This window comes from Podarcis pityusensis, assembly GCF_964106645.2.
Source record: "Podarcis pityusensis genome assembly, chromosome: 6".
Taxonomy (NCBI): Eukaryota; Metazoa; Chordata; class Lepidosauria; order Squamata; family Lacertidae; genus Podarcis; species Podarcis pityusensis.
Genome location: NC_138030.1, coordinates 19,442,543 through 19,467,208, shown reverse-complemented (window position 1 = coordinate 19,467,208; position 24,666 = coordinate 19,442,543). Strand labels below are relative to the sequence as shown.

At 43.3% G+C, this 24,666-nt stretch overlaps 1 protein-coding gene across 1 annotated transcript in view; it reads right to left on the bottom strand.

Moving 5' to 3' along the window:
* Nucleotides 1-14,732, bottom strand: part of KCNB1 (potassium voltage-gated channel subfamily B member 1) — a 194,759-nt gene extending 180,027 nt beyond the window's left edge. Inside the window, exons 1-2 of the mRNA XM_081011123.1 lie at nt 14,102-14,732; nt 10,303-10,964 (exon numbers count right to left, since the gene is read on the bottom strand). Of these exons, the coding sequence (XP_080867249.1) occupies nt 10,303-10,869 (567 nt within the window). The 5' untranslated portion in view covers nt 10,870-10,964; nt 14,102-14,732. The remainder of the gene's footprint in view (nt 1-10,302; nt 10,965-14,101) is intronic.
* Nucleotides 14,733-24,666: the final 9,934 nt, after the last annotated feature.

Genomic DNA, 24,666 nt, shown 5'->3' with positions numbered 1-24,666 from the left:
CATTACGCTTTCCATTCTTGAGTTGGGAATAGAGTAGTTGCTTTGGAAGATGATCATAAGGCATCCGCAGAACATGACCAGTCCAACGAAGCTGATGTTGAAGAATCATTGCTTCAACGCTGGTGATCTTTGCTTCTTCTGGTACACTGGTATTAATTTGCCTTCCTTCCCAAGTGATGTGTAAAAATTTTTGGAGACACCATTGATGGAATCTTTTGAGGTGTTGGAGATGGCGTTTATAAGTGGTCCATGTTTCACAAGCATACAGTAAGGTTGGTAGTACAATAGCTTTGTAAACAAGCATTTTGGTTTCCCTGTGAATGTCCCAGTCCCCAAACACTCTGCACTTCACTTCACAAGGGTCATAGGAACATGCAAGCCCATTCACCATGACAAGGTGATGATCCAGTGAGTGGGCCATTCTAAAGTAAAACAAACAAAACTACAGTGGTGCCCCGCAAGACGAATGCCTCGCAAGACGAAAAACTCGCTAGACGAAAGGGTTTTGCGTTTTTTGAGTCGTTCCGCAAGACGAATTTCCCTATGGGCTTGCTTCGCAAGACGAAATGTCTTGCGAGTTCTTGCGAGTTTGTTTCCTTTTTCTTAAAGCCGCTAAGCTGCTAAGCCGTTAATAGCCGCTAAGCCGCTAATAGCCGTGCTTCGCAGGCAAAGACAAAAAAACCGCAAGACGAAGAGACTCGCGGAACGGATTAATTTCGTCTTGCGAGGCACCACTGTAATGCGATCCAGTGATAGATCATTGGTTTGTTCACATTCTTCTAGAGACGGTCATTTAGCCTAGGGAACGAGCATCATACCTTTGCACATATAAGGCTAAACAAGCTACACTGTATGATGTACGATGCTCATTTTGCCTAAGGTTCTCAACATTTCTCCAGATTCCATTTCCCCTTCCCCATGTGTACAATAAAAGTTTTACCAAGAGTAGCTTTCCTCTTTTTCTGCATGTTTACGGCAACCTTACAAATAAGCCCCCAAAAATTACTAGGCGGCAAAATAAGTAAATAAACAAACAAATTACCAGCCTGCTGGTAACTGGCAGATGAGAAACCAAGAAGCTTGTGGCCTTTCTATGCTGGGGCCAGTGGAGAGGACTTCCCTCCTCTGACAACCCAATTGTTTTCTATGCTGGGCTCAGAAAGGAGAGAGGCAATAAATACTCTGCCTTTCCTCTACCAGTCCACTCACCTGCATGTGATTCCTTGTTGCCTATAGCTACCAAGAAAGTGCTTAAGTACAAGGCTGACTTAGGCTGAGCTTTTAAATGTCCATGTATCCTTTGTGTTACAGATTAATCAACCTTGAATATTATCACGGTTACTGATTAGCACTACCATCTTCGAAAGTGCGGAGATTAATTTATGCCAAAATCCAGACAAAGTTAAGCACTTTTAAATTCCATTTACTTCAGTTGGAGAAAGTTATGTTTGTGCTTAATTTACCCACTAAAACCAATGGGACATCGAAATGTTTGATTTTGCCTATGCTGTTCTTCTTTTATGTCTCGCTCGGATTTTGATAATGATAGTATGATTAGTGTGTGTTGAGGGGCACCAGGTGGCCCATTTTAAGTGATCTTATCAACAGCTCAATATTCCCTCCTCTGCTTGTCCAGTAAATATTAGAGAAATAAATTACAGCAAATTCTGATGAATGCAAAATGGAGTCTGGGATAACAAAGTGAAAAGAAATTTGGATTTGCGCCCCATATCACTGCTTAATGTGGATTATAAAATTTTTGCAGATATCTTGGCTAAAAGATTAAAAAAGGTGTTAGCAGAAGAAATTCATAAAGATCAAGCGGGCTTTCTCCCGGGCAGACACTTGTCTGACAATACGAGGAACATAATTAATATCTTAGAAAAATTACAAGTGAAGATTAATACTAAAGCAGTTTTGATATTTGTGGACGCGGAGAAAGCCTTTGACAATATTTCTTGGAGTTTTATGAAGAAGAATTTACAGGGGATGGGGGTTGGTCAAGGTTTTGGAAATGGTATACGTGCAATTTATTCAGAACAGAAGGCTAAATTAATTGTGAATAACGTAGTGACGGAAGAATTTAAGATTGAGAAAGGAACACGACAAGGTGCCCAATTTCGCCATTGCTTTTTATATCGGTCCTGGAGGTTTTGCTAAACATGATTAGAAGGGACCAGTTGGTTAAAGGTATACAAGTGGGAGCTAAACAGTACAAACTGAAAGCATTTGCAGATGATTTGGTATTGACTTTACAGGAGCCAGAATCTAGCACTAAAAGAGTACTGGAACTGATTCAAGAATTTGGTCAGGTAGCAGGTTTTAAGTTGAACAAGATGAAAACTAAGGTTTTAGAGAAAAATCTAACTGTGATCGAGAGATAAGTTTCAGAAGGAGACAGGATTAACACTGGTTAAGAAAGTGAAATATTTAGGGGTTAATATGACTGCTAAGAATGCAAATTTATTTAAGGATAATTATGAAAAATGTTGGACTGAAGTGAAAAAGGACTTAGAAATATGGTCAAATTTGAAGTTATCACTGTTAGGCCGAATTGCTGTGATAAAAATGAACGTATTGCCAAGGATGCTGTTTCTGTTTCAAACATTGCAAATTCTGGACAAAATGGACTGTTTCAAGAAGTGGCAGAGAGACATCTCTAGATTTGTCTGGCAGGGCAAGAAGCCTCGAATAAAATTTAAGATATTAACTGATGCTAAAGAAAGAGGTGGATTTGCCCTGCCAGACCTTAAACTTTATTATGAATCAGCCGCCTTTTGTTGGCTGAGAGAATGGATGCTTATTGAAAACACTGATGTGTTGGATCTGGAAGGTTTCAACAATGTATTTGGTTGGCATGTATATTTGTGGTATGATAAGGTTAAAGCACACAAAGCGTTTAAAAACCATATTGTCAGAAAAGCACTGTTTAATGTCTGGATAAGATATAAGGACTTGCTAGAAAATAAAACCCCAAGATGGCTGTCACCAATGGAAGCAAAGGCTCAGAAAAAACTCAATATGGAGGCCAAATGGCCAAAGTATTGGGAAATTCTGGAACAAGAGGGAGATAGATTAAAACTGCAGAGTTTTGAAAAATTAAAAAACAGAGTGCGAGACTGGCTCCATTATTATCAAATAATGGAGGCATATAATTTGGACAAAAAACTAGGCTTCCAGGTGGAAAAATCAAAATTGGAAACAGAATTGTTAGACCCCAAAGTTAAGAATCTGTCAAGAATGTATAACTTGCTGTTGAAATGGAATACTCAGGATGAAACGGTGAAATCTGCTATGATTAAATGGGCACAAGATGTTGGACATAACATTATGATGGCTGACTGGGAACAGTTATGGACCACAGGTATGAAGTTTACGGCATGTAATGCCTTAAAAGAGAATCTAATGAAAATGATCTACAGGTGGTACATAACACCAGTCAAGCTTGCAAAAATCTACCATTTCATAGAATCATAGAATCATAGAATCATAGAATCATAGAGTTGGAAGAGACCACAAGGGCCATCGAGTCCAACCCCCTGCCAAGCAGGAAACACCATCAGAGCACTCCTGACATATGGTTGTCAAGCCTCTGCTTAAAGACCTCCAAAGAAGGAGACTCCACCACACTCCTTGGCAGCAAATTCCACTGTCGAACAGCTCTTACTGTCAGGAAGTTCTTCCTAATGTTTAGGTGGAATCTTCTTTCTTGTAGTTTGGATCCATTGCTCCGTGTCCGCTTCTCTGGAGCAGCAGAAAACAACCTTTCTCCCTCCTCTATGTGACATCCTTTTATATATTTGAACATGGCTATCATATCACCCCTTAACCTCCTCTTCTCCAGGCTAAACATGCCCAGCTCCCTTAGCCGTTCCTCATAAGGCATCGTTTCCAGGCCTTTGACCATTTTGGTTGCCCTCCTCCGGACACGTTCCAGTTTGTCAGTGTCCTTCTTGAACTGTGGTGCCCAGAACTGGACACAGTTGCCCGATAATAAATGCTGGAAATGTAATGAGACTGAAGGTACATTCTTTCACCTTTGGTGGACATGCCCAAGGATTAAGAATTTCTGGGAGATGATTTATAATGAAATGAAAAAGGTATTTGAATATACCTTTCTGAAGAAACCAGAGGCCTTTCTCCTGGGCATGGTCGGCCAATTGGTGCCAAAGAAGGATAGAACTTTCTTTATGTACGCTACAACAGCAGCAAGAATACTTATCGCAAAGCATTGGAAGACACAAGATCTACCCACCTGGGAAGAATGGCAGATGAAGCTGATGGACTACATGGAATTGGCGGAAATGACTGGCAGAATCCGAGACCAGGGAGAAGAGTCGGTGGAAGAAGATTGGAAAAAATTCAAAGTATATTTACAGAAATATTGCAAAATTAATGAATGTTAGAAGGATGCTGGAATGAAGTTATATGGCTTTAGCAGAAATGTTATAAAGAATTAAGTAAAAATAGATTGTTAATGGACCAAAGTGGAAAATTTAAGGTTAGATTGTGTTAAGATAAATTATAGAACAAAAATTGAGAAAGATGGAAAGGATTTGCTGAAATAGCTAATTGAACTAGAATACAAAAAAGGGACGTGTGAGGAGGTCGATGAAACAAGTAAATGAAAGGTAAAGACACGGAAATATTGGATGTGTTTTTAAATGTTTTTTTGTTTGTTTCGCTGTATTTTTTTTCTTTTTGTTTTTTTTTGAGGTATTGTAAGGTATTGTTTTGTTTTGTATAACTTTCTATTGTTTCTTTCTTCTTTTTTCTGTAACTTTCAAACCCCTAATAAATATCATTTTAAAAAAAAGAAAAGAAAAGAAATTTGGATTTGGACAGGTGAATCCTACTCGGTTAAATCACATAAATGTGGTTGGTTTTGTTTTCTAGCTCCAGACTGAAGTCTAGAGATATCATAGGCCCATTTTGCCTGGCTTTGCTTGGATGGATGAGGCAGTCAGTCGGTTGCTGGTCTGTATCAATGGCAGATGTATTTACTCATTAACCCATTCCATCCCCCTTCCACATTAATCTGTGACTGTTATTGTTGTTAAAACATATCTACATGAGTTTCACATTTCAGGGCATATTTAAATAAGGATTTAAATTTATTTTCACTCAGAATATACATACAGTGGTACCTTGGTTCTCAAATGCCTTGGTACTCAAACAACTTGGAACCCAATCACTGGAAAGTAAGTGTTCCAGTTTGCAAACATTTTTCAGAAACCGAAAGTGCTCTGTTTTGAGTGTTATGCTTCCAATTTGAGTGCCACACTCCCGTTTTGAGTGGCACACTTCCGTTTTGAGTGTTACACTGAGGTCTGTCTGTTTTTGGTATTTATTTTGTTTTTGTGGCTTTTTTCTTTTGTTTTTGTGACTGTGTGGAACCCAGTTCAGCTACTGAAGGATTGATTGTGTGGCTGCAGTACATTGTTTATTGCTTTCATTTTATGGATCAATGGTCTCATTAGATAGTAAAATTCATGTTAAATTGCTATTTTAGGGGTTGTTTTTAAAAGTCTGGAACGGATTAATCCATTTTGCATTACTTTCTATGGGAAAGCGCACCTTGGTTTTGGAACGCTTTGGTTTTGGAATGGATTTCCAGAACAGATTAAGTTTGAGAACCAAGGAACCACTGTATTAATGGGTTTTGATACATTTAAACCACCAAGAATTGCACTGCAACAGTAGCAGTAGGTGCGGCAGCAATTTCTATTTAGTTAGCTAGTAAAATTTATCCACCGCTGGATCAGAAAATTTATCCACCGCTGGATCATTAAAAAATCCTCAAAGCGGTTTACAAAAATGTGATTTACTTTTCATCACCAGCATCACTGCAGCTTACCCAGAGGGAGAAAGGAGCGGCAGCAACAAGATCAGTGTAGTGCAGACATGTCAGTGGCAGCACTGGATTCACTCCATGGGGGAATTTACACTGCACTCACCCCTCTCACTCCCATTAAGCCGTACCAGTGCCAATGTTATTGCAACATTTGGAGAAATGTGAAATTTGATAGATAGCTAAATTACGATCCATGCGTTAGTGCAGATTAGGTCAGTCCGACACATGGGGATTTGCTGAGATCCAGTTCATCAGATATCCCGGCTTGGAGCTTAACTTTCCTTCTATGAACGAAACATCGAGTTCATATTCCTGGGAAAGGTCTCTCCATCTCTTGCTTTCTTCTGCAGTTCTCAGCACCCCCTGAAAATCTGCTAAGGGGCTTGGGGGAAACTTGGCAATGCTGTGGGATACCCTAAAATGTTACTGTTTGTTTACATACTGCCTTTTGGCTTTAAAAGAAGAAGAAGAAGAAGAAGAAGAAGAAGAAGAAGAAGAAGAAGAAGACCACCAAGGTGGCTCACGAATAATCAACACACAAAATCAAGTACGAACTATACAAATTATAAAAACTCCAAACAAAATCTTAGCATTTCAAAGGTATGAAAATCCAAATACATTCATCTTGCTGCCAAAAAAGGCAATGAGGGCAATTGCCACAAAAATATTAGAAAGAGCAGGAGCCTCTCCCTGGGAATGATTTGGATATAATGTGTGTTTGTGGATCAGGTTAAAGAAGCAGGGAGACTTGGTGGAACCATAGCCTCTTATGTGAACAGAGGAGCAACTCAGCATCCGAGCCTGGGCTAAAAATCTCAGCAGCGGAAGCTCGCAAGGAAGTGCAATGTGCTCCCCACAATCCACTCTAAATTAGTACATAAGCCTGCAATTGCTAAATGCATTTACACTGGATTTCTCTCTCCCTCTTCTCTCCAGAAGGCAAACCCTAGAATGGATTTGACTTATAAATCACAAAAGACACTTCTTTGGCAAGGATGATCATCCTCATATACAATAAATCATGAAACATCAACAGCCTCTAATGGATTTTGATTCTGTGCCACAGCCGGCCTAAGCCGGAGGCCGACGTTTTGGGATTCTGCACGCATGCCAAAACACCCTGATAAATTATTCACATTCAGCACTGTGACATCTGAAATATATATTTAAAAAGGCAGCCTGGATCAGTCTGTTGTGAGAAATAAAAACGACAATTGGGGTTTTTTTGAAAGCCACACAACATCCCTTTTCCTGACACACTGCATCAGATGTCCCTCGATCCTTGAAACGCCTTCCCAGAACTTTAAAGGAACTATCAGTTTCTTTTACAATCACTGGGCTGTGCTCATGCAGAAGCATCTAATCCAGGTTTTACAAAAGCGAAGTGTAAAGTCTTCCTGCTAGAATGTGCAATTTGCATTTCACAGCATATTCCGAGACCGTCCCACTGACTAGAAGAATTGCAACTGCTTCCATGCCTATTTGTTTGATGGCCGTGGTTTTCAAAGATCCTCCCTTCAGAAAATACTACCTGTTGAGATGTCCCGTGGTGTACGCAATGAAGTTCTGCATATTGCAGATTTTGGGAGGTGTTTTGCTCCCTTCTGTTGAATGGTCACTTTAAAATGTGAAGGTTCATTACTGTTTCACAAGTTGTCTATGTCTTTAAGGGCCAGGGCCAGGGCAAATAATGAGACGCAACCTTACAGCTGTGAAACATAGCAGGTTGTGTTAATCAAGCTGTGTCAGCAATTGAGTGTAGTATATAAGGGGCAGCACCTAGCTCTCTCATTACCCTGGGGGATGGGTTGGTGGTTGGGTCTGGTTTGTTGTTGATGTATTTAGTGTATAAGGAGTTTTTGTTTTTGTTATTAAAACCTTGTTTAAGTTATTTTTGAGTCCCTTTTTAATGCATGGTCTTCCCAGCAAGCTCTCTGCAGTGCTACTAAACTGCAAATAGCCAACACCTTCATCCAAGACACTCAAGGCTTTGGGGATGGCACCACTGCCGCATCTCAACTGAGCACACAGTTGACAACATTCCTCTCTTGCTGCACCATACAAAGGAAGGTTGATAACCACCAGCCAGCTGCCACTCCAGGAAGCTTGGGGAAAGGATGTAGCTCAGTGGTGGAAGCTACAGAAGGTCCATAAGTCCAGCATCTCCATGGAGGGCTGTGGAAGGCCCTTGCCTGAAATCCGGGGAATACTGAGCTAGATGGACCAACAGTCTGACACAGTAGGAGGCAGTTTCCTATGTTCTAACCTTTACTGATTTTCTCACTGAGAAACTCTTGGTAATTTCCCCAGGAGCCTTGGGGTTCCACAGAATTCAGCTTGAAAACCACTGCTTTACTATGAGACCCACATGGTTTCTTAACAGCTGACCATCTGAGGTTTTCCAATTTAATGCTACACGTTGTTATTATGATAGCCTTCACATTTGCACCCAGTTTCTTTGTGATTATGCTGGTGTTAATTAATTTATTTACTGTATTTGTAACCCAACCTTTTCCTCTCTCCAAGGAGCTCAAGGTGGTATATACATGGATCTCCCCCTCTTCAGTCAATCCTCACAACAACCTTGTGCTGAAAGGCAGAGACTGGCCCAAGGTCACCCTGAACCCTGGTCTCCCAGGTCCTAGTCTGGCACGCCTACAGCAACACCACACTGGCAGCTTTAAGGTCATAAACTGGTGATGGTGACTTTTGGAGCCTTAATCTTTCCAAGGTGTATCTCACCCACCTACCCCTCAAACAAAAAACCGTCGAGCCTGAAGTATCATTTTTCACATTGTATTTTCTAGATGGTACAAGTATGAAATACTGCATGGGTTGCAATAGAAGATTTAAATCAATACTTTTCTTTAAATACACAAGGGTATGAAAGGGTTAGGTCACTACTTTGGAATGCTTTAAAAGGGAAAGGGGTTGATACAACCATGCACCCTTCACAAGTGAAGTGGTGTGTGTATATATCATGTTTTGATGAGCGTAGCCTAAGGCAGCAGTGTTGCAAACTCCTCACCCATCTGTTAGGCAGCCAAGTTAGAGCAAGTTTCACCTGAAGTTACCTTTTGCTGTTGGGTCTGTATTCCCCATTGCTGACCCATTCTGACTGGCAGAAGATCTCCAGGGTATTCAACCAGAATTCTTTCATCACACTGATGCCTGAGATCCTTTGAACTGAAAATGCCAATGAATGAACTTGGAACCTTCCAGGTTCATGCAAATGTGGACTCTTATCACTAGGCTATGGACCCTCTCCCCTGACTCTTCTGCCCTCTTTTCATGACTTCCTGTCATTCAGTTCTTGACTGAAAGACAAGGCAGAACATCATCCACTTCTATCAGGTGGCTTGGTGTTCACAAAAAAAGTCCCTGCACAAACACAAAAAAGCCACCCCCCAAATTGGGCCATTTAGCAGCCTCAGAACTTATCTAAGTGGCAGACTGAGACTATCAGAGTGGAAGCTTCTAACTTTCTATACCAATTTATGGAATCCCACGAGACCCCATGCAGATACTGTGTTTTCGTTCTTCTTTAAACAAAGTCAGTCCTCTGTAATCACAAGAAAAAAAACAACGTTTTCAGATCTCCCCAAAATGCCTGAGACTAGAAATGAAAAAAAATGGTGGTGGTCCAGGAGATTAGGATATCAACATAACCGCTAGAACACTGCATCCAGAAAATAGAGAAGCTGGAACGAACATTAGGAAGCCATCACTGTCCAGGGGTAGGGAGAGGAATGGGAAGAGTAGCACACTTGTTGAATTTAAACATAGAACTTAAGTAACTATAGTCTGCATAATGTGAATGGTATATCAGTATAGTGAACTTAGCTGCTACCAAACCAACAATTCAATTGACATGGGTAATATTTTCACAGCACATACCAGTAGAAGGAAAACAAACCTTTAGGTAATGAATTGAAATATGCTATACAGTATTGCTGTCACACCAAAATCCATACTTTTGGGGATACTAACACCAAACACTCTTCAGGAGATTTGGCAAAGCTCCAATGCATCCATTCATGATTTATGAATATATTACATATCTGGCTTTGGCTACATGAAGTGTTTGCATAATCTGTCCATGGCCCTTTTAAACTTTCCATTAAGTGCTTTGGCCCCCCACAGAAAGTCCTCTACTCTTGTGTCAGTAAAAATGCAGGAAGTGCAGAATGACAGGTCAATCTGTGTCTATGTCCCCAAATCGTCTCTCTTAAAAACAACACTGAAACATAACTCCGTAATATGAAAGCACAGAAAAGAAAAGAATCGAATGGCACACTGCATTGTGGCAATCTCTTTTGATGCTATGGGCAGTACAGCCAGGATAGTACAATAAAACACTCAAAGCCCGGTATTCCCCAGCCGTTACTCTGATCAATAGGTACATGCTGTCTCCACAAGAGATAAAGTATGTGTAGCTTAGACTTTACCTTGGCTGCTACAGAAGAATTGGGCTTTTCCAGAAGGTCCCAGAGCTTTTTCCTCTTCTCGGCGCAGCAGGTGTTATCAAATTCCTCTCCTTCCCTCTCTCGCATTGTTTCCGCTTCCCTCTTGAGCTCCTCATTCATCTGCTCCTTCTTCTGGTGGTACCTTGCCTGGCAACAGGACTCCAGATAGATCTCGTCAATCCCCCAATAGTCCAGTTCTTGGCTGAAGGACAAGGCACACATTTCCTCCATCATGTGCAGCTTGCCAGTGCGGTAAAAGTTCAAGATAGAAGTAAATGCCCCTGGGTGCCTATCAAAGAAATACTCGTTCTCCTCCAAGTTGTAGTCGTCACATATATCCATAAGGGTTTCGTGGGTGTTGCAGTCTCTGAGCTTACCCAACCTTGTCCGTGGCAACCTGTCCAGGGTTCTCCATAAAACCTCGTGGGCCAAGCCACCCACATTAAGCTTGACCCTTCTGGAGCAGGCCTTGCTCCTGACAATCTCCATGGGATCGGGAGGCAAAGAGGTAGTCGATCGAGATCCATGCTTATTCATCCCCGCAGGCATTGCTTGTCTCAGGAAGGCTGGAACAGGCTGATGAAAGCTTCCAGGGCACTCACACTTCTCAGCAGGATCTCTTCATCTGTCCTCCTCCTCCATGCCTGCAAGAGAAAAAAATCCACAGAGCTACTGGCGACTTCTGGGGATCAAATGAGAGCTTCTTCCTTTGTTTGTGGGCTGCCTGCTTGATCAATTAATCAGGCAGCTGTACAAACAGCTCCGTTAGTCTGCTTGAAGGAGGAGCGGGGACAGAAGGCTGGCTGCAAGAGCACAGGTCGCTGTTCAGTTTAATGGTGCTGAAACTGAAGAGAGCCTTAAGAGTGGTGAGCTGGGGGAAGGGTGCGGGGAGGCGATCAGGCTACCTTTTTTGCCATTGGCCCAGCAAGACTTAGAGCAGCCTTTGCCTGATCTATACATGGCAAGAACTCATTGCAATAGAAGGGAACCCTGTGCACTGTCCACACCCAGGTGCTGAAATAGATTTCCTAACACGTTTTCCAGCCTCTGGGAAAATAACCAGTGCCATGTCACAGAATCACAGAATTGCAGAGTTGGCAGGGATCATGAGGCCCATTTAGTCCCACATCCTGAAGTGCAGGAATCTTTCAACCAGCATGGGGTTTGAACCCATAATCCTGAGATTAAGAGTATCATGTTCTACCAACTGAGCTATCAGAGTGTTTGTGTTTGGGGCAGTGGTGGTGTCAGGGCAGGCTGCTGAGACAATGCCCCACTCAGCAAGAGAGAGAGAGAGAGAGAGAGAGAGAGAGAGAGAGAGAGAGAGAGAGAGCATGCGGGCCCCTATGTGGCTTACAGGCAGATTACTATGCTTTTGAAGTTACCATCTAAAGAGTCTCCCACCCCCATATGTCCATTGAGTCTGGAGTCTAAAATTACCAAACTGCCCCACTGGTTTGTAGTGGGATCTGGAAGACCCCATGAACCCCAGTTGGCAGCTCATCGGAGCAGTTTCCATTGTAATTAATTTTGCTCTCCTTGAAGTAATATGTATTCTCATCACCACTACCCACCCTCCTTTTCTTCTGAACCTTTACTTAGATTTGTGGACTCCCCCCCCCCTTTAAACTGATGCATCAAAGCATTTGGGTATGTGTTACATTGAACAATCAAGTGAAAGCTGAAATACTTGGTTACTTACAAAAAGACCTGCATGTTTTGGTTTAACGGCAATGTACATAACTGTTTGTCCCTCACCCTTTCGTACCTTCCCCGCTCTCTCTCACACACACAAACACACAAATGGATGTCCCAGCTTGATTCTAGGCACAATGAGAATTTGGATGTCCCTAACAAAAGGACTAGTTTGTACAACCATAATAGATTTTGGATTTTGGAAATGGAGTAGGTGGGAAGTCTGATATACAGGGTCATCCCCTACCCAAGGTACAGCCACTGGTGTTCATTTGAGTCCCACTGTTTCAACTGGTAAGGCTAACTGAGACATCCAAACAACTTTCCCTAGAGAAGTGGGTGAACCCCAGAGACATAAATGGGGTACAAACCAGGTACACACCCACCAAAAGGCATATTTTGTGATCCAAGCTTGAACCTTTCATACAAACTCTTCTCTGAAGACACGCTACATACAGCGTTGTATATGGGGTAGGATACAAGGGGGGGGCATTAAAAGTCACTATAATTCTGCAAGAAACTCTACACATCAAATTGTCATATGCCTTTCTATACTCCTTCCCCAAATCATACATACATGAAGCCTGGGGTATTTAGGAACTCCATGTTTTGAAGTTAGTTCAACCAATAGCACTTCCTTCCAGGTTTATGAGTTTTAAGACTGGGAAAATAGCATGCAATTTTTATCTACTGGTTCTCATTTTTTCTTCTACATGTTCTTTAAGAGGCATTTCTCAGTTTTCTCTCTTCTGCCAAAGAGCTGAACTATGAACTTTAAAAGAGAATCATGGAGGGTTCCCCCCCCCCTTTTTTCTTTTTTAGGTATTTGGAGAAACAGAAATGCTTCCAATCTAGTCTCTTCACATGTGCTTCTAATCTGTCCCCTGTTATAAATTTAACTCAAAGACATCAGAGGCACAGGCCGGCACTAATAGTTTACACAGCAGCACCTGATCACACACCATGCAGAAAGTCTAGCATGGAGCAAAGTCAAATGACATTCACAGTCTGATAGTCCTGTTCACATTGGGTATGGGTGAAACAAGCCATATCTATGGCTATTACTCTCTCCTCTCTCTAGTAAGCTCTGGAAAGGCAGATATGTCAGAGACTAATCTTTTGTAAATCACCACTTACAAAGGGTGGTCAGTGAAGGGGTTAGTGGGCTTGCAATGGCCCCATGCTAGAACAGATTACATCGGGGGGGTGTATTGTGGAGGGGGAGGGAACAAAAAAAAAATAAACTCTCACCTTATGAAGGTCTCTAGTGGAATGAGTGAATAGGGGAGCGGCACACCTATTTTAATTCATTTAAGTAAGATACTTGGGGAAGCAAAGTCTGCTGAGCTTAAGTTGGCTACATCTGTTGGTGAGTTTGGGGCAAATGCCTCCAGGGAAATTGGGGTCATTAACCTCAATTATTTGAAATAAGGCACTGGAGAAAGACAGGCACACTTCTTCCATTTAAGTCTACAAGAAAGAGAGACTACACCGCGGAGTGTGTACGTTGTTGATGGAGATGGTGTGGAGACAGAGAACCCGAGTTTATAACCTGAGTGGGAGCAATCATCACATTTATTTCCAGCTCTTTAAAAAAAAAGAAAGAATGTGGGGCTTCTATGGGAGGGAGTGTGAAAGAATTTCCATCTCCTCCATTTATCCCCCCCCCCCCAGCGATAACTAATAGGAGTCGTCATAACAACAGCCTTTAAAAAAGAGAATAATATGCAGCCAGTAGAAAGAGCTAGCAACACTGTTGCTTATACAAGATGGGAGAAATCCGGGAGAAGAAGAAGAGGAGGAGGAGGAGGAACGGCTCCTTCTCTTTTCCCACGCCCGACTAAAATCCTACAAGGGTTTTCAGGGGGCAGGGGGGAGTCAGATCCCTCCCCCCCCCCAACACCGACGGGGACCGAACCCTCGATTTGAGGAGCAGGACCCTCGGGCAGCTCCCCAGCCCAGCCTGCGCATCCACATGCTGCCCCGGGCAGATGTGATCCTCTAGCTCCTAACTCCGCGTGGGGTTTGCCCCATTTCCCCCTCCCCCCGGGTGCCCGTCTCCCCATCCCCCAATTCCGCCACTCACTTCTCTTGCCACGATCCCGGAGAAAGGAGGCGCCGTGGGGTTCCGGGGGGTGGCGAGGGCATCGGTCGGCCAGCTGGCTCGCTCGCTCGCTACATCCTGCTCCGGGCTAGCTCAGCAGGCAGGAAGGCGTCGCGGGCATCCTCGGCGGCGGCGAGAGATGGGGAGGGGGGGCGGGCAGGGGGAAAAAGAAAACCCCACCGGGGACGAAATCCCAGGATAACCCCTTCAGCAGCTGGATGGGGAGAGCGAAGGCAGCAGCTCCCTCCCCCCCCCCCCCGGGCCGAGGCGTCTCTGTGGGTCTCAAGAGGCGCCCCCCGTCGCAACAAGCGTCTCGCAGGCCCTCGCGCCGATCCGGCTGCACTTCTCGCCCAAGCCCCACCTTCAGCTCCGCCGACGCCGCGCGCGGGGCCCGGGCCCAGCGGGGAGGAAGCGCCCGCCGCTCGCAGTCAGGGAGCGCGGCCTCTCTCCTTCTCGCCTTTCCTTCTTTCTCCCGTTCGCTTCTTGCTAACGGAGATCAACAAGTCCAGCCTGAGCCTCCAGCTTCGCCCTGCGATTCTGGTTGCGCGGAGTTTGGCTCGAGCGGATTAGAAGTTGGAGGAGAAAGGGAGACGGGGAAGAGGGGAAGGAGCGAGCTCCATCTAGAGGCCGGCATTGCGGAGCAGAGGCGACCCCAGAATGGCTAAAAAGAAAGAGCTGAGCAGACTTCCAGACTCCCAACCTTCCTTCTAGGTTTTTAAGCAGAGGTTGGATGGTCATCTGTCATGTAGTTGAGATTCCTGCATTGCAGGAGGTTGAGTCTAGATGACTCTGGGGGTCCCTTTCAGCTCTACCATTCTATGATTAATATAAGCTCAGGAAATGGAATCCAGTTAGTTTTGCCACGGCCTGATGGTTATCAGCTTGTGGTAAGATGGAGGCTGGCTTTTTCACTGGTAGCACCTGTATTGTGCTGTATTAAGAAAAAGACCCATCATCATTGGCATTCAGCCGGCTCCTCAATACACGCCTATTTCAGCAAACATTTTAATGCAGCTCTTTTATTGTGAATTTTAATCATGGGTGGGCTTTAATGTTTTGATAGAATGGATTTCTTCTGTATTTTGTTTAGGAATGGATTTTATAAAGGATTTTATACTTATAAATCACTTAGCAACCATTTTGGCATGTAAGCAGTATACAAATTAATACATCTTCCCTCCCTCCAGGCTGATGATGAGTTCTGATGAGCTCAAAAGCTTGCATATTTATTTGTGTATCTTCCTTTGGGATCATGTGTGTGTGTATCCATGCATGGGCACTCTCTCTCTCTCTCTCTCTCTCTCTCTCTCACACACACACACACACACACGTAGACCAACATTTATAATGTATATGATCCTTATGCGGCCAAACTGGTACCATCCATCCATGCCAAAGAGGGTAGGTATCAGCAGGTTTGTGGGAAGGGGAACCCCAAGGTAAACAGAAGTGCAAAAGGGGGGACTAAAGAGAGGAACCCCAAGGACTGAGCATGCTCAGGGTTCAAGGAATGCTGACTGACTGTTGGAGGGTGGCATGCAAACGCCCACCTGGCAATGGGAGAGGTGGAAGGAAGTATTCTGAAAGAGTACATGGCTGCTGCAACAGGAACACTCCATTGGGTACCATTTTTATTGTCAGTCCCACTTATTACCTTCCAGTTTCCTTTGATTTCTTCTCTAATGAACCAATAAACCTACCTGCAATTTTAATCTCACTTAAATGACTCTATTCTGGAGAGCAAAGTGCTTGGGTGCCTCTTGAATGAAAACTGTTAAAATGCCCAATATTTTGCTGTGAATCGTCCCTGCTTCAATCACACATTTTATGCCATTCCATTATTTTCTAACGGCTGGTGGGAAAGGGGAGTATTATGTGATATTTTCCACTGCTGACAGATTTATAGATGCCAGAATCCATGTGAGAGGCAGCTTTTGCAAGAACCATTCTTCAATCAGTTTCCCCCATTTCAATCAGTTTTTCCCATATGTAAATGGAATGAAAAAGCTACATCAATTGGAATTGAATTCGCTTTTTAAACACCTCTCGTGCTTGATACCACATTAACAGCATTCATTCATGATGACACACAAACAAGGCATTTTCTAGGATTCTTGTCACAAGCAGCTTTGCATGACAAGTTGGCTCACAGTTTGGGAGTGAACCCAGTTTGGAGGAGCAAATTTTGCTCCTAACGAAGGCTTTGGCCAGAAGCGTTCTTGCCTAGCTTAGCCTGAAATATCAGTTGTGCCCAGCAATAACTGGTGGCCGCTGAGATTGATAGGGCAGCAGTTACGGAGCCCAACACTAGGTGGTGCTAGAGCCAGTGACAGACCGAGCCAACCAAGTCTAGTTTTGTCCTCCTCCCTGCTGAGTTCTACAAGGACAACACTGAGACTAAGGGCTTACCTTTCCTCTGCCCACTTCCTCTCCTTCCATTTAGATCAGCTTTTGCATATCCTGCCTCAACTGAGAGGGTCTTCATCACTGTGACCTTCAGAATGAGGAACTGCCTCCCCCAGGAAATCCATCTGGATCCTGCCCTGTTTGAACTCCTCTGTCCAATAAATTTACATTAGGATTTTAAGACCTAGGATTGCTGCTGTAGAAATTGATCTCATATTAGGCAGTATTTTCACTGGAAAGACCAGTTGTCGTTATTGTTAATGACATTTTTATTCCATCCTTCTTCCTATGGTGGCCTACTTTAGTTCACATTAGCTTCATAATAACCCTGTGAGGTAGATTTGACTGAAAGAGAATCACCGGCTCATGGTCGCACCCCAACAGTCAATTCTCTCTGCCCTCAGGCTGCAAACACACCATACATTTAAAGCTCATGACTCCCACCCCAAAGAATCCTGGGAAATGTAGTTTATCCTTCACAGAACTACAATTCCCAGCACCCTTAACAAAGAGCAGGGTTCTTTGGGGGGGAAGTCACATGCTTTAAAGGTATGATAGGAATCAGCCTCTCTTTCTCTCTCAACATACAGGCCATTAAGGAATGGGAAAAAAGTGTTCCAATATAATTCATTCGAAAAAGCTTTTTACTGGTTTTGTTGCCCTTTCTAAATCAATGTCAGGATCTCTTTGGCCTGTGTGGAGAACTAGCAAAGAAGCCCAGCTGAGTATTACAAACAGGAGGGGGAAGGTAAGAGAAGTTCTAATTGGAGTTGCCTTTACTAATGTTTTAGCATTTGTAGCATCATTCACACAACCTCATTGTGGTTTCCTTTCCTTGGAAAAGCTGAGAGAGGCCCCTTGTACTTAATGTCACTGATGATGATGAATCTAAAGCAATAATGGCTCATAAGTGTTGTGGAAGGCCAACAGAGGCAGCTCTATGCGCAAATCTGAACCTCCCTGCCTCTGCTTTTGCTGTGGTGAGGATATTGGAGCTTGTAGAGTATATTAATTCTTGGAAAGAGCAAGACATTTTAAACTGTTTGTTCTGTGGCAAGGACAGGGGACCTTTTCAGCCTGGGGGCCAGATTCCCTTCTGTTCAACCTTCTGAGGGGGCCACATGGCACTAGGGAGTGGGGCTAGGGGAGGGGAGGCCCATCCTACTTTGCCGCCTAAGGCAAAGCTGGAAGGGACCACCAACCCTCCTGCCAATGAAAGACATCATAGGTGTATCCGCATCCACAGCTACTGGGTTGACAACCGCAGTGTAGACCAAGTCCACGTTTCAATTCTTTGAAGCAAACAATAGGTTACAGTGGCAGATCATTTAATTCACTTTTTGTTGTTTAGTCATGTCCGACTCTTTGTGACCCCATGCACCAGAGCACGCCAGGCACTTCTGTCTTCTACTGCCTCCCGCAGTTTGGTCAAACTCATGCTGGTAGCTTCGAGAACACTATCCAACCATCTCGTCCTCTGTCGTCCCCTTCTCCTTGTGCCCTCCATCTTTCCCAACATCAGGGTCGTTTCCAGGGAGTCTTCTCTTCTCATGAGGTGGCCAAAGTATTGGAGCCTCAGCTTCACGATCTGTCCTTCCAGTGAGCACTCAGGGCTGATTTCCGTAAGAATGGATAGGTTTGATCTTCTTGCAGTCCATGGGACTCTCAAGAGTCTCTTCCAGTACCATAATTCAAAAGCATCAATTCTTCAGCGATCAGCCTTCTTTATGGTCCAGCTCTCACTTCCATACATCACTCCTGGGAAAACCATAGCTTTAACTATACGGACCTTTGTCGGCAAGGTGATGTCTCTGCTTTTTAAGATGCTGTCTCGGTTTGTCATTGCTTTTCTCCCAAGAAGCAGGAGTCTTTTAATTTTGTGACTGCTGTCATCTGCTTTAAACAAGGTCAGATTATTTTCCCATCTAGCAGTGAGGAACCTCCAGTCTGTGGGCCAAATTAGGCTCATGAAGTCAGGTTTGAAGCAAGTAAAGATGCAGCTGGGCCAAGGAGAGTTTGCAGGCACTGCCAACCAGTTGATGGTGGCTTCTGCATAGCCCTGCACAACACTTTGTGAGCACCAACCATCAGCTGATTACTGGAGATTGCTAAGTGCAGCACATGGAGCCATCAAGCAATGACAATCAGCTGACTGCATAGATTATAGCTCCCAGTCTACTCCTTCAGTGGCTCTCCGATGTCTTAGGCTGTGGCTCCTTCCTTCTACCTGATCCTTCTAACTGAAGATGCCAGCAATTTAACCTTCGGCTTTCTGCATGCAAAGCATGGGCTCAGCAACTGAGTTATGGCCCTTTCCCTTCAAAAAGTTGTTTGTTCCTAATAGTTACATAGAAAATATATTGACCACAAGGGAGTTACAAATTACAGAACTCAAGGTATCTTGATTGTCATGGATATTGTGCTAACTAGGTCCTGAGGTTAATGACTAGACTTTTAAGGACTTCACAGTGAACACTGCTGTAAATCACACCCAGAGGGTGATTCTTTTGGACTAGCATACAGATGCCCTGCTCTGAAATGCGAGGAAAGAGCTGAGTTTCTACTCTCTGATTTTCATAGCATTTGCCCTCCCTTCTGCGTTTCTCAGTCACTAATAATACAGAACTTGTGGTTCAGAGAGTTTAATGCCGAGTGCTGAAATGTAATAAATGCAAACTGTAATTCTAAGTAAATATTTAATGATGTTGGCGGCACTACCTTATGGACAAAGCTGCAAAAATTACCCAGAGGCATGCCTGCATGGGAAGAGGAACTTTGCAGAGGCATTTTTGGTAATTGGATACATTAAGTTCAGACCACAGACCTCCAAATGGCTATAGACCCCATTTGTTGCATGGTTTGATTATTAAGACGGAAAGACCTCCGATGGATGCTGCTCTGTGTCAAACGAAAGGCTTTCATTAAGAAGCATTTTGCTCTTTGGGGAAGCTGGACTTTGCATAAGGCAAGCTTCTTCTGAGCATACCTAATGCCTCCAAAATGGAAAGTCATTGCCAGTATCATAATGCTGTTGTACACATCTATTGTGCAACCACACTTAGAATACTGTGTACAGTTCTTATCTCCGCACTTGAAAGTGGAGATCATAGAGATGGAAAAAGTTCAGATGAGGGCAACCTAAGTGATCAAAGGGGTGGAGCAACTCCTCTATGATGGCTTTTTTAATTTAGAAAAAAAATATAAGCAATGGGGACATGATAGAGGTATATACAATTATGCATGTAGCTCATAATACCAGAACTCATCCACTGAAGCAGATTCCGGTCAAAAGCAGGTACTGTTTAGGGAAGCTTTTAATGTTTAATAGGTTATTGTATTTTAATATTCTGTTGGAAGCCACCCAGAGTGGCTGGGGAAACCCAGCCAGATGGACGGGGTATAAATAATAATAATAATAATAATTACTTCTTCACACAGTATGCAAATTAGATTATTGGATTTGCCCCCACAAGATGACCAGAGTGCAATGTTAAATTAGATGAACTTAAGTGCCATTGATAGTGGTAGGGCAATGTAATCCTGCCTTAAGCCCCACTGGTTTCAATGGGCACTGACTTCTACTAAAGCTTTCTTTGGGCATGAGCCCAATATGGAACTAAACACAGGAGAGTGGGTGATGGGGGTGAACCTGATAGCTGCAACCACCTCCTGCCCCCATTTTCATCACCTTCTAACCTGTTAAAGTTGCTCATCTGCTGTGAAGAGCCTTTTGTCCCTGTGGAGATTCCCTGTATATTTCGGAACCCTGGTTTTCCAAGAGGCTCCCTGGTGTCACCTCTCATGGGTTGTCAGATGACAACAATGAGGACGGACAGGGGTAGAGCAACTGTGCTCATCCCTGCTCTCCTACCATTGGCATTGTGTACCCGAGAAAAGGCTTAACTCTGAGTACAATCCAGGAGCAGCTGGGATTGGTAGGGTAGAAAGCAGGGAAACCCAACAGTAGAGCCAATGAAAAGGCTCATTCTAATTTTGTACCCAACCTCCACTCTGCTGAGTTCTACAAGGGCAACATCTGACTAAGGATGAGGATGATCTCTCTCTTGGCTGACTGTAAATAAGTAGGCAGCGGATGAGGGATGGCTGAGGTTTGTGGGGCAGTGTCCCATCTGCCCTAATGGACTTGCCTCCACTGTTGCAATCCTGCAATGTCTACTCAGCTATAAGGTCGACTTAGGCTACACATTTAAAGCACCATGATGGCACTTTAAACAATCATGGCTTTCCCCAGAGAATTCTGGGAGCTGTAGTTTGTTAAGGGTGCTGAGAATTGTTAGGAGGCCTCTATTCCCCTCACAGAACTACAATTTCCAGAGTTCCCCGTGTAAAGGGATTGATTATTAAACCACCCTGGGAATTGTAGCTCTGGTAGGGGGATAGCGATCTAATAACTCTCAGCAGCTGTAAAAAACCCCACAGCATCCAGAATTCTTTGTGGGGAAACATCACTGTTTAATTTTTTTTTTTTTTTTTTTTTAAATCATATTTATTAGAATTTCCAATAATATAGAAAAATAACAGAAAAGAAAAGATAGAATACATTTAGAGCCTTACTTTCGTTATCTTCTTTCTAGGACTCCCTCCTCCCCCCCCCCGACTGTATTCCCCTTTCATTAATTTGGTTCCACAAGCTCTCACTCCCATTTTAAAACTTAATATGTTTAACCCATTAACCAATTTAAATTATACAATTTTATCATCATCCCTCATCATTAACAGAAAAAGAAAAAAGATTTTTCCCCAAGATCAACCCCAATTTCCTTCCACGAATTCCCTTTTTTTTAAACATGCCAAATCAAAATACCATAATATACAAAAGTTATATAAAGAAATAGAAGATAAAAAGTATAAGAAGTTTCGGACTTCCGGGTTGGCGCCATCGCCGAATGGCGGACTCCCTCCGAGCTCCGGAGGGAGTCTGCTCGGCAGGGGCTGGGTCCTACCGCACCGGCGATGCGGGGACCCTTAAAAACCACGGCCACGAGGGTCGTGGACATGGAGACTCGGCTGGCACCGCTAGCGCCCTCCCGACTCGTGAAGGAGCCTTTTTAAAGGCTAAGGATCGGGTGCCGGGGAGAAGCGTGGTGCTTTGAGTCCTCTGCTATCCCTGCCGAGCGCAGCCGCATGCCATCCGGCGGAGAGCGCTGACTTCTTCTATTGAAAATTCGGACTTTTAGACAACAACCCGTGAGTAATTTGGAAACTGGGTTTAAAAAGAGGAAAAAAAGAATTTCTTTTTGAATTGGATATGAGCGGGGGGGGATCCAAAAAGGAAGTCAGTCCCCCCCCCTATTGTAAACCTTTCAAGACAAGGACGGGGCAACCAAGGTCCAAAAAGATTTGTATTGCTGATAAAAACTAAGAATTCTACGATGGGGAATTATAAGAACTGTGCTGGAGGATGAACTGAGGGAGAAGAAACGTAACCCCCCCCCCTGGGAACCGGGGTGATTGAAGAGAGAGCCTGGTGAAAAGAGTCGGAGATTTTGACAGCTGTCAAAGTAGCTGTCAAAGTCGGAAAGCAGAGAGGATTTTATTATGAGAACTTTGCTGGCTAAATTTGTTACAATTTGCTACAACTTGTTAAAACTTGGATACAAAATGGCGAAAATATGGATAACAATCGGACTTTTGGACTAGAGAAGACAAAGTTATAACAATCCCCCTAGAGGAGTTTCGGGACATTACAAAGATGGTCGTAAGTGAAAAAAAACACCATTGGAATTTTACAGGACTGGTTATCTTCTGGGAAAGCTGCGAAACGGAAACAATATTTTGTCTACAGGGTGTTCAGCTAAAGGAGACAATAGAATTTTCTATTGAAGAAAGGAAGGGACTGAACGCAAGTTTTTGTTCCTGAATAATAATAATCCCTGCAGACTTACTAAGCTTCTGAATTAGAACGTTTCAGCAGCGGAACGAGGAAACTGGACTACAATTTGGAAAGAACAATGGGGGGAGCTTTATTACAGATCTGAAGTTAAGTGTTCTAAAAATGATTATGAAAGGGAAAAAAAGAAAAGAAAAGAAAAAACCAGCAAGGAGTTGGGGGAAATAGGTGATTTATGGATTGTAAGAATCCCAGGCGGATAACATGGTTTGGTGGTCAGGGGGAAATTAAACCGGGGACAGGGGGGGAGAACTAAAATCCAAAGGCTTGTTAACTTCTTTTTTTGAACTAGCTTTGTCTTATCTATTATACTCTTTATTTCTTATTTCTGATACTTTTATTATGTGGGGTGTTTTTATTATTAAAAAAAAGGGAAATTGTGGAATGAAAATGGGGTGGGCCCTGGGAAAGAAATTTTTTGTGTTTTATTAAGGGTATTGATGTGGAGTGCAGAAATTTTAAATTCGAATAATGGTTTAAACAAATTAAGTTTTTAATTAGAATTGAGAGCTTGTGGAGCCAACAATATGAAAAAGGAATATGGTAGGGGTGGGGGAAGGGGGGAGTCCCAGAAAGCGGATATATGAAAATAAGGCTATGAACGTATTTAAATTCCTGCTTTCTGTATTTTCTTTTTTTTTGAAAATTTTAATAAATATTATTCAAAAAAAAAAAATAAAAAGTATAAGAAGTTTCAAAAAGATGGTTACATTAGCCTTTGGATTCCAAAACTCCCCCTTCCCTTCCCCGGTTTGAATTCCACATGTCCATCAGTCTATATGTTGTCAGCCTGGAGATCTCAAGTCCATGGCCAGATTTTTCCCATTCCACCTTGCCGGTTTTCTTTTAATTTGTTTATTTTAATAATGTTTAACTTCAAAAATCCAGTCTAATAGATGCCTTTAATTTCCTTGGTCTTTGCTGCTCCTCCCATTGTTCTTTCCGTGTCGTAGTTAGTCCTTTGTTCTTTTTATTCCTTACTTTCTCAGGTTTCTTGTCTTGTTCAGCTGCTAAAACGTTCTTATTCCGAAATCTAGTATCTCTACAGAGGTTTGTTGTTCAGGAACAAAAACTTACGTCCAGTCCCTTCCTTTCTTCAATAGAAAATTCTATTGTCTCCTTTTAATGTAAACACCTCTGTAGACAAAATACTATGTCAGTTTTGCAGCTTTCCCAGAAGATAAGTCCTGTGCGAATCCCAGAGTGATTTTCCACATACGACCACTTGTAATGTCCCGAAACCCCTCTAGGGGGATTGTAGTAACTTTATATCCTCTAATCCAAAAGTCAAATTGTTGTTCCTTATTTTCCGACAGTTTATATCCATATTGTGTCAAATTGTAACAGAATTAGCCAGCAAAGTCCTTGTAACAAAGTCCTCTTTATATTCTCCAGCTTTGACAGCTACTTTGACAGCTGTCAAAGTCTCCGTCTCTCTTCGCCAGGTTCTACGAATCGCCCCGGTTCCCAGGGGGGGTTGCATTTTCCCTCTCACCCTCCACTCTTCTCCTCCAGCACAATTCTTGTAATTTCCCTTCGTGGAAATAATGATTTTTGTCAGCAATAAACTTCTCTTTCGATCTTGGTTACCCAGTCCTTGTTTTAGAATGTTTACAATCAGGGGGGGGACTGACTTCCTTTTTAGATCCCCCCTGCTCGTGCCGAATCCGAAAAAAAATTCTTTTTTTCTCCTTTTGTACCCGGTTTCCCAATTACTCACGGGTTGTTGTTGATAGTCCGAATTTCCAATGGAAGAAGTCAGTGCTCTCCGTCGAATGGCATGCGGCTGCGCTCGGCAGGGGAAGCAATGGACTCAAAGCACCACGCCACTCCCCGGCACCCGATCCGAAGCCTTTAAAAAGGCTCCTTCACGAGTCGGGAGGGCGCTAATGGTGCAAGCCGAGTCACCCATGTCCACAGACTCCGTGCCCGTGGTTTTTAAGGGTCCCCGCGTCGCCGGCGCGGTAGGACCCAGCCCCTGCCGAGCAGACTCCCTCCGGAGCTCGGAGGGAGTCCGCCATTCGGCGATGGCGCCAACCCGGAAGTCCATCACTGTTTAAAATAGTATAGTGCTTTAAATGTATGGTGTGATTGTGGCCTAAATTCAATTAGACTTTCTCCCAGGTAAGTGGAGCCTTTCTTACTGCACCTATATTTAATATCATTTTATTTCAAGGGTTGGCACAGGAGAAACAGGTCTTGAGATTTCTTATTTTGGTTGTCACTGCAA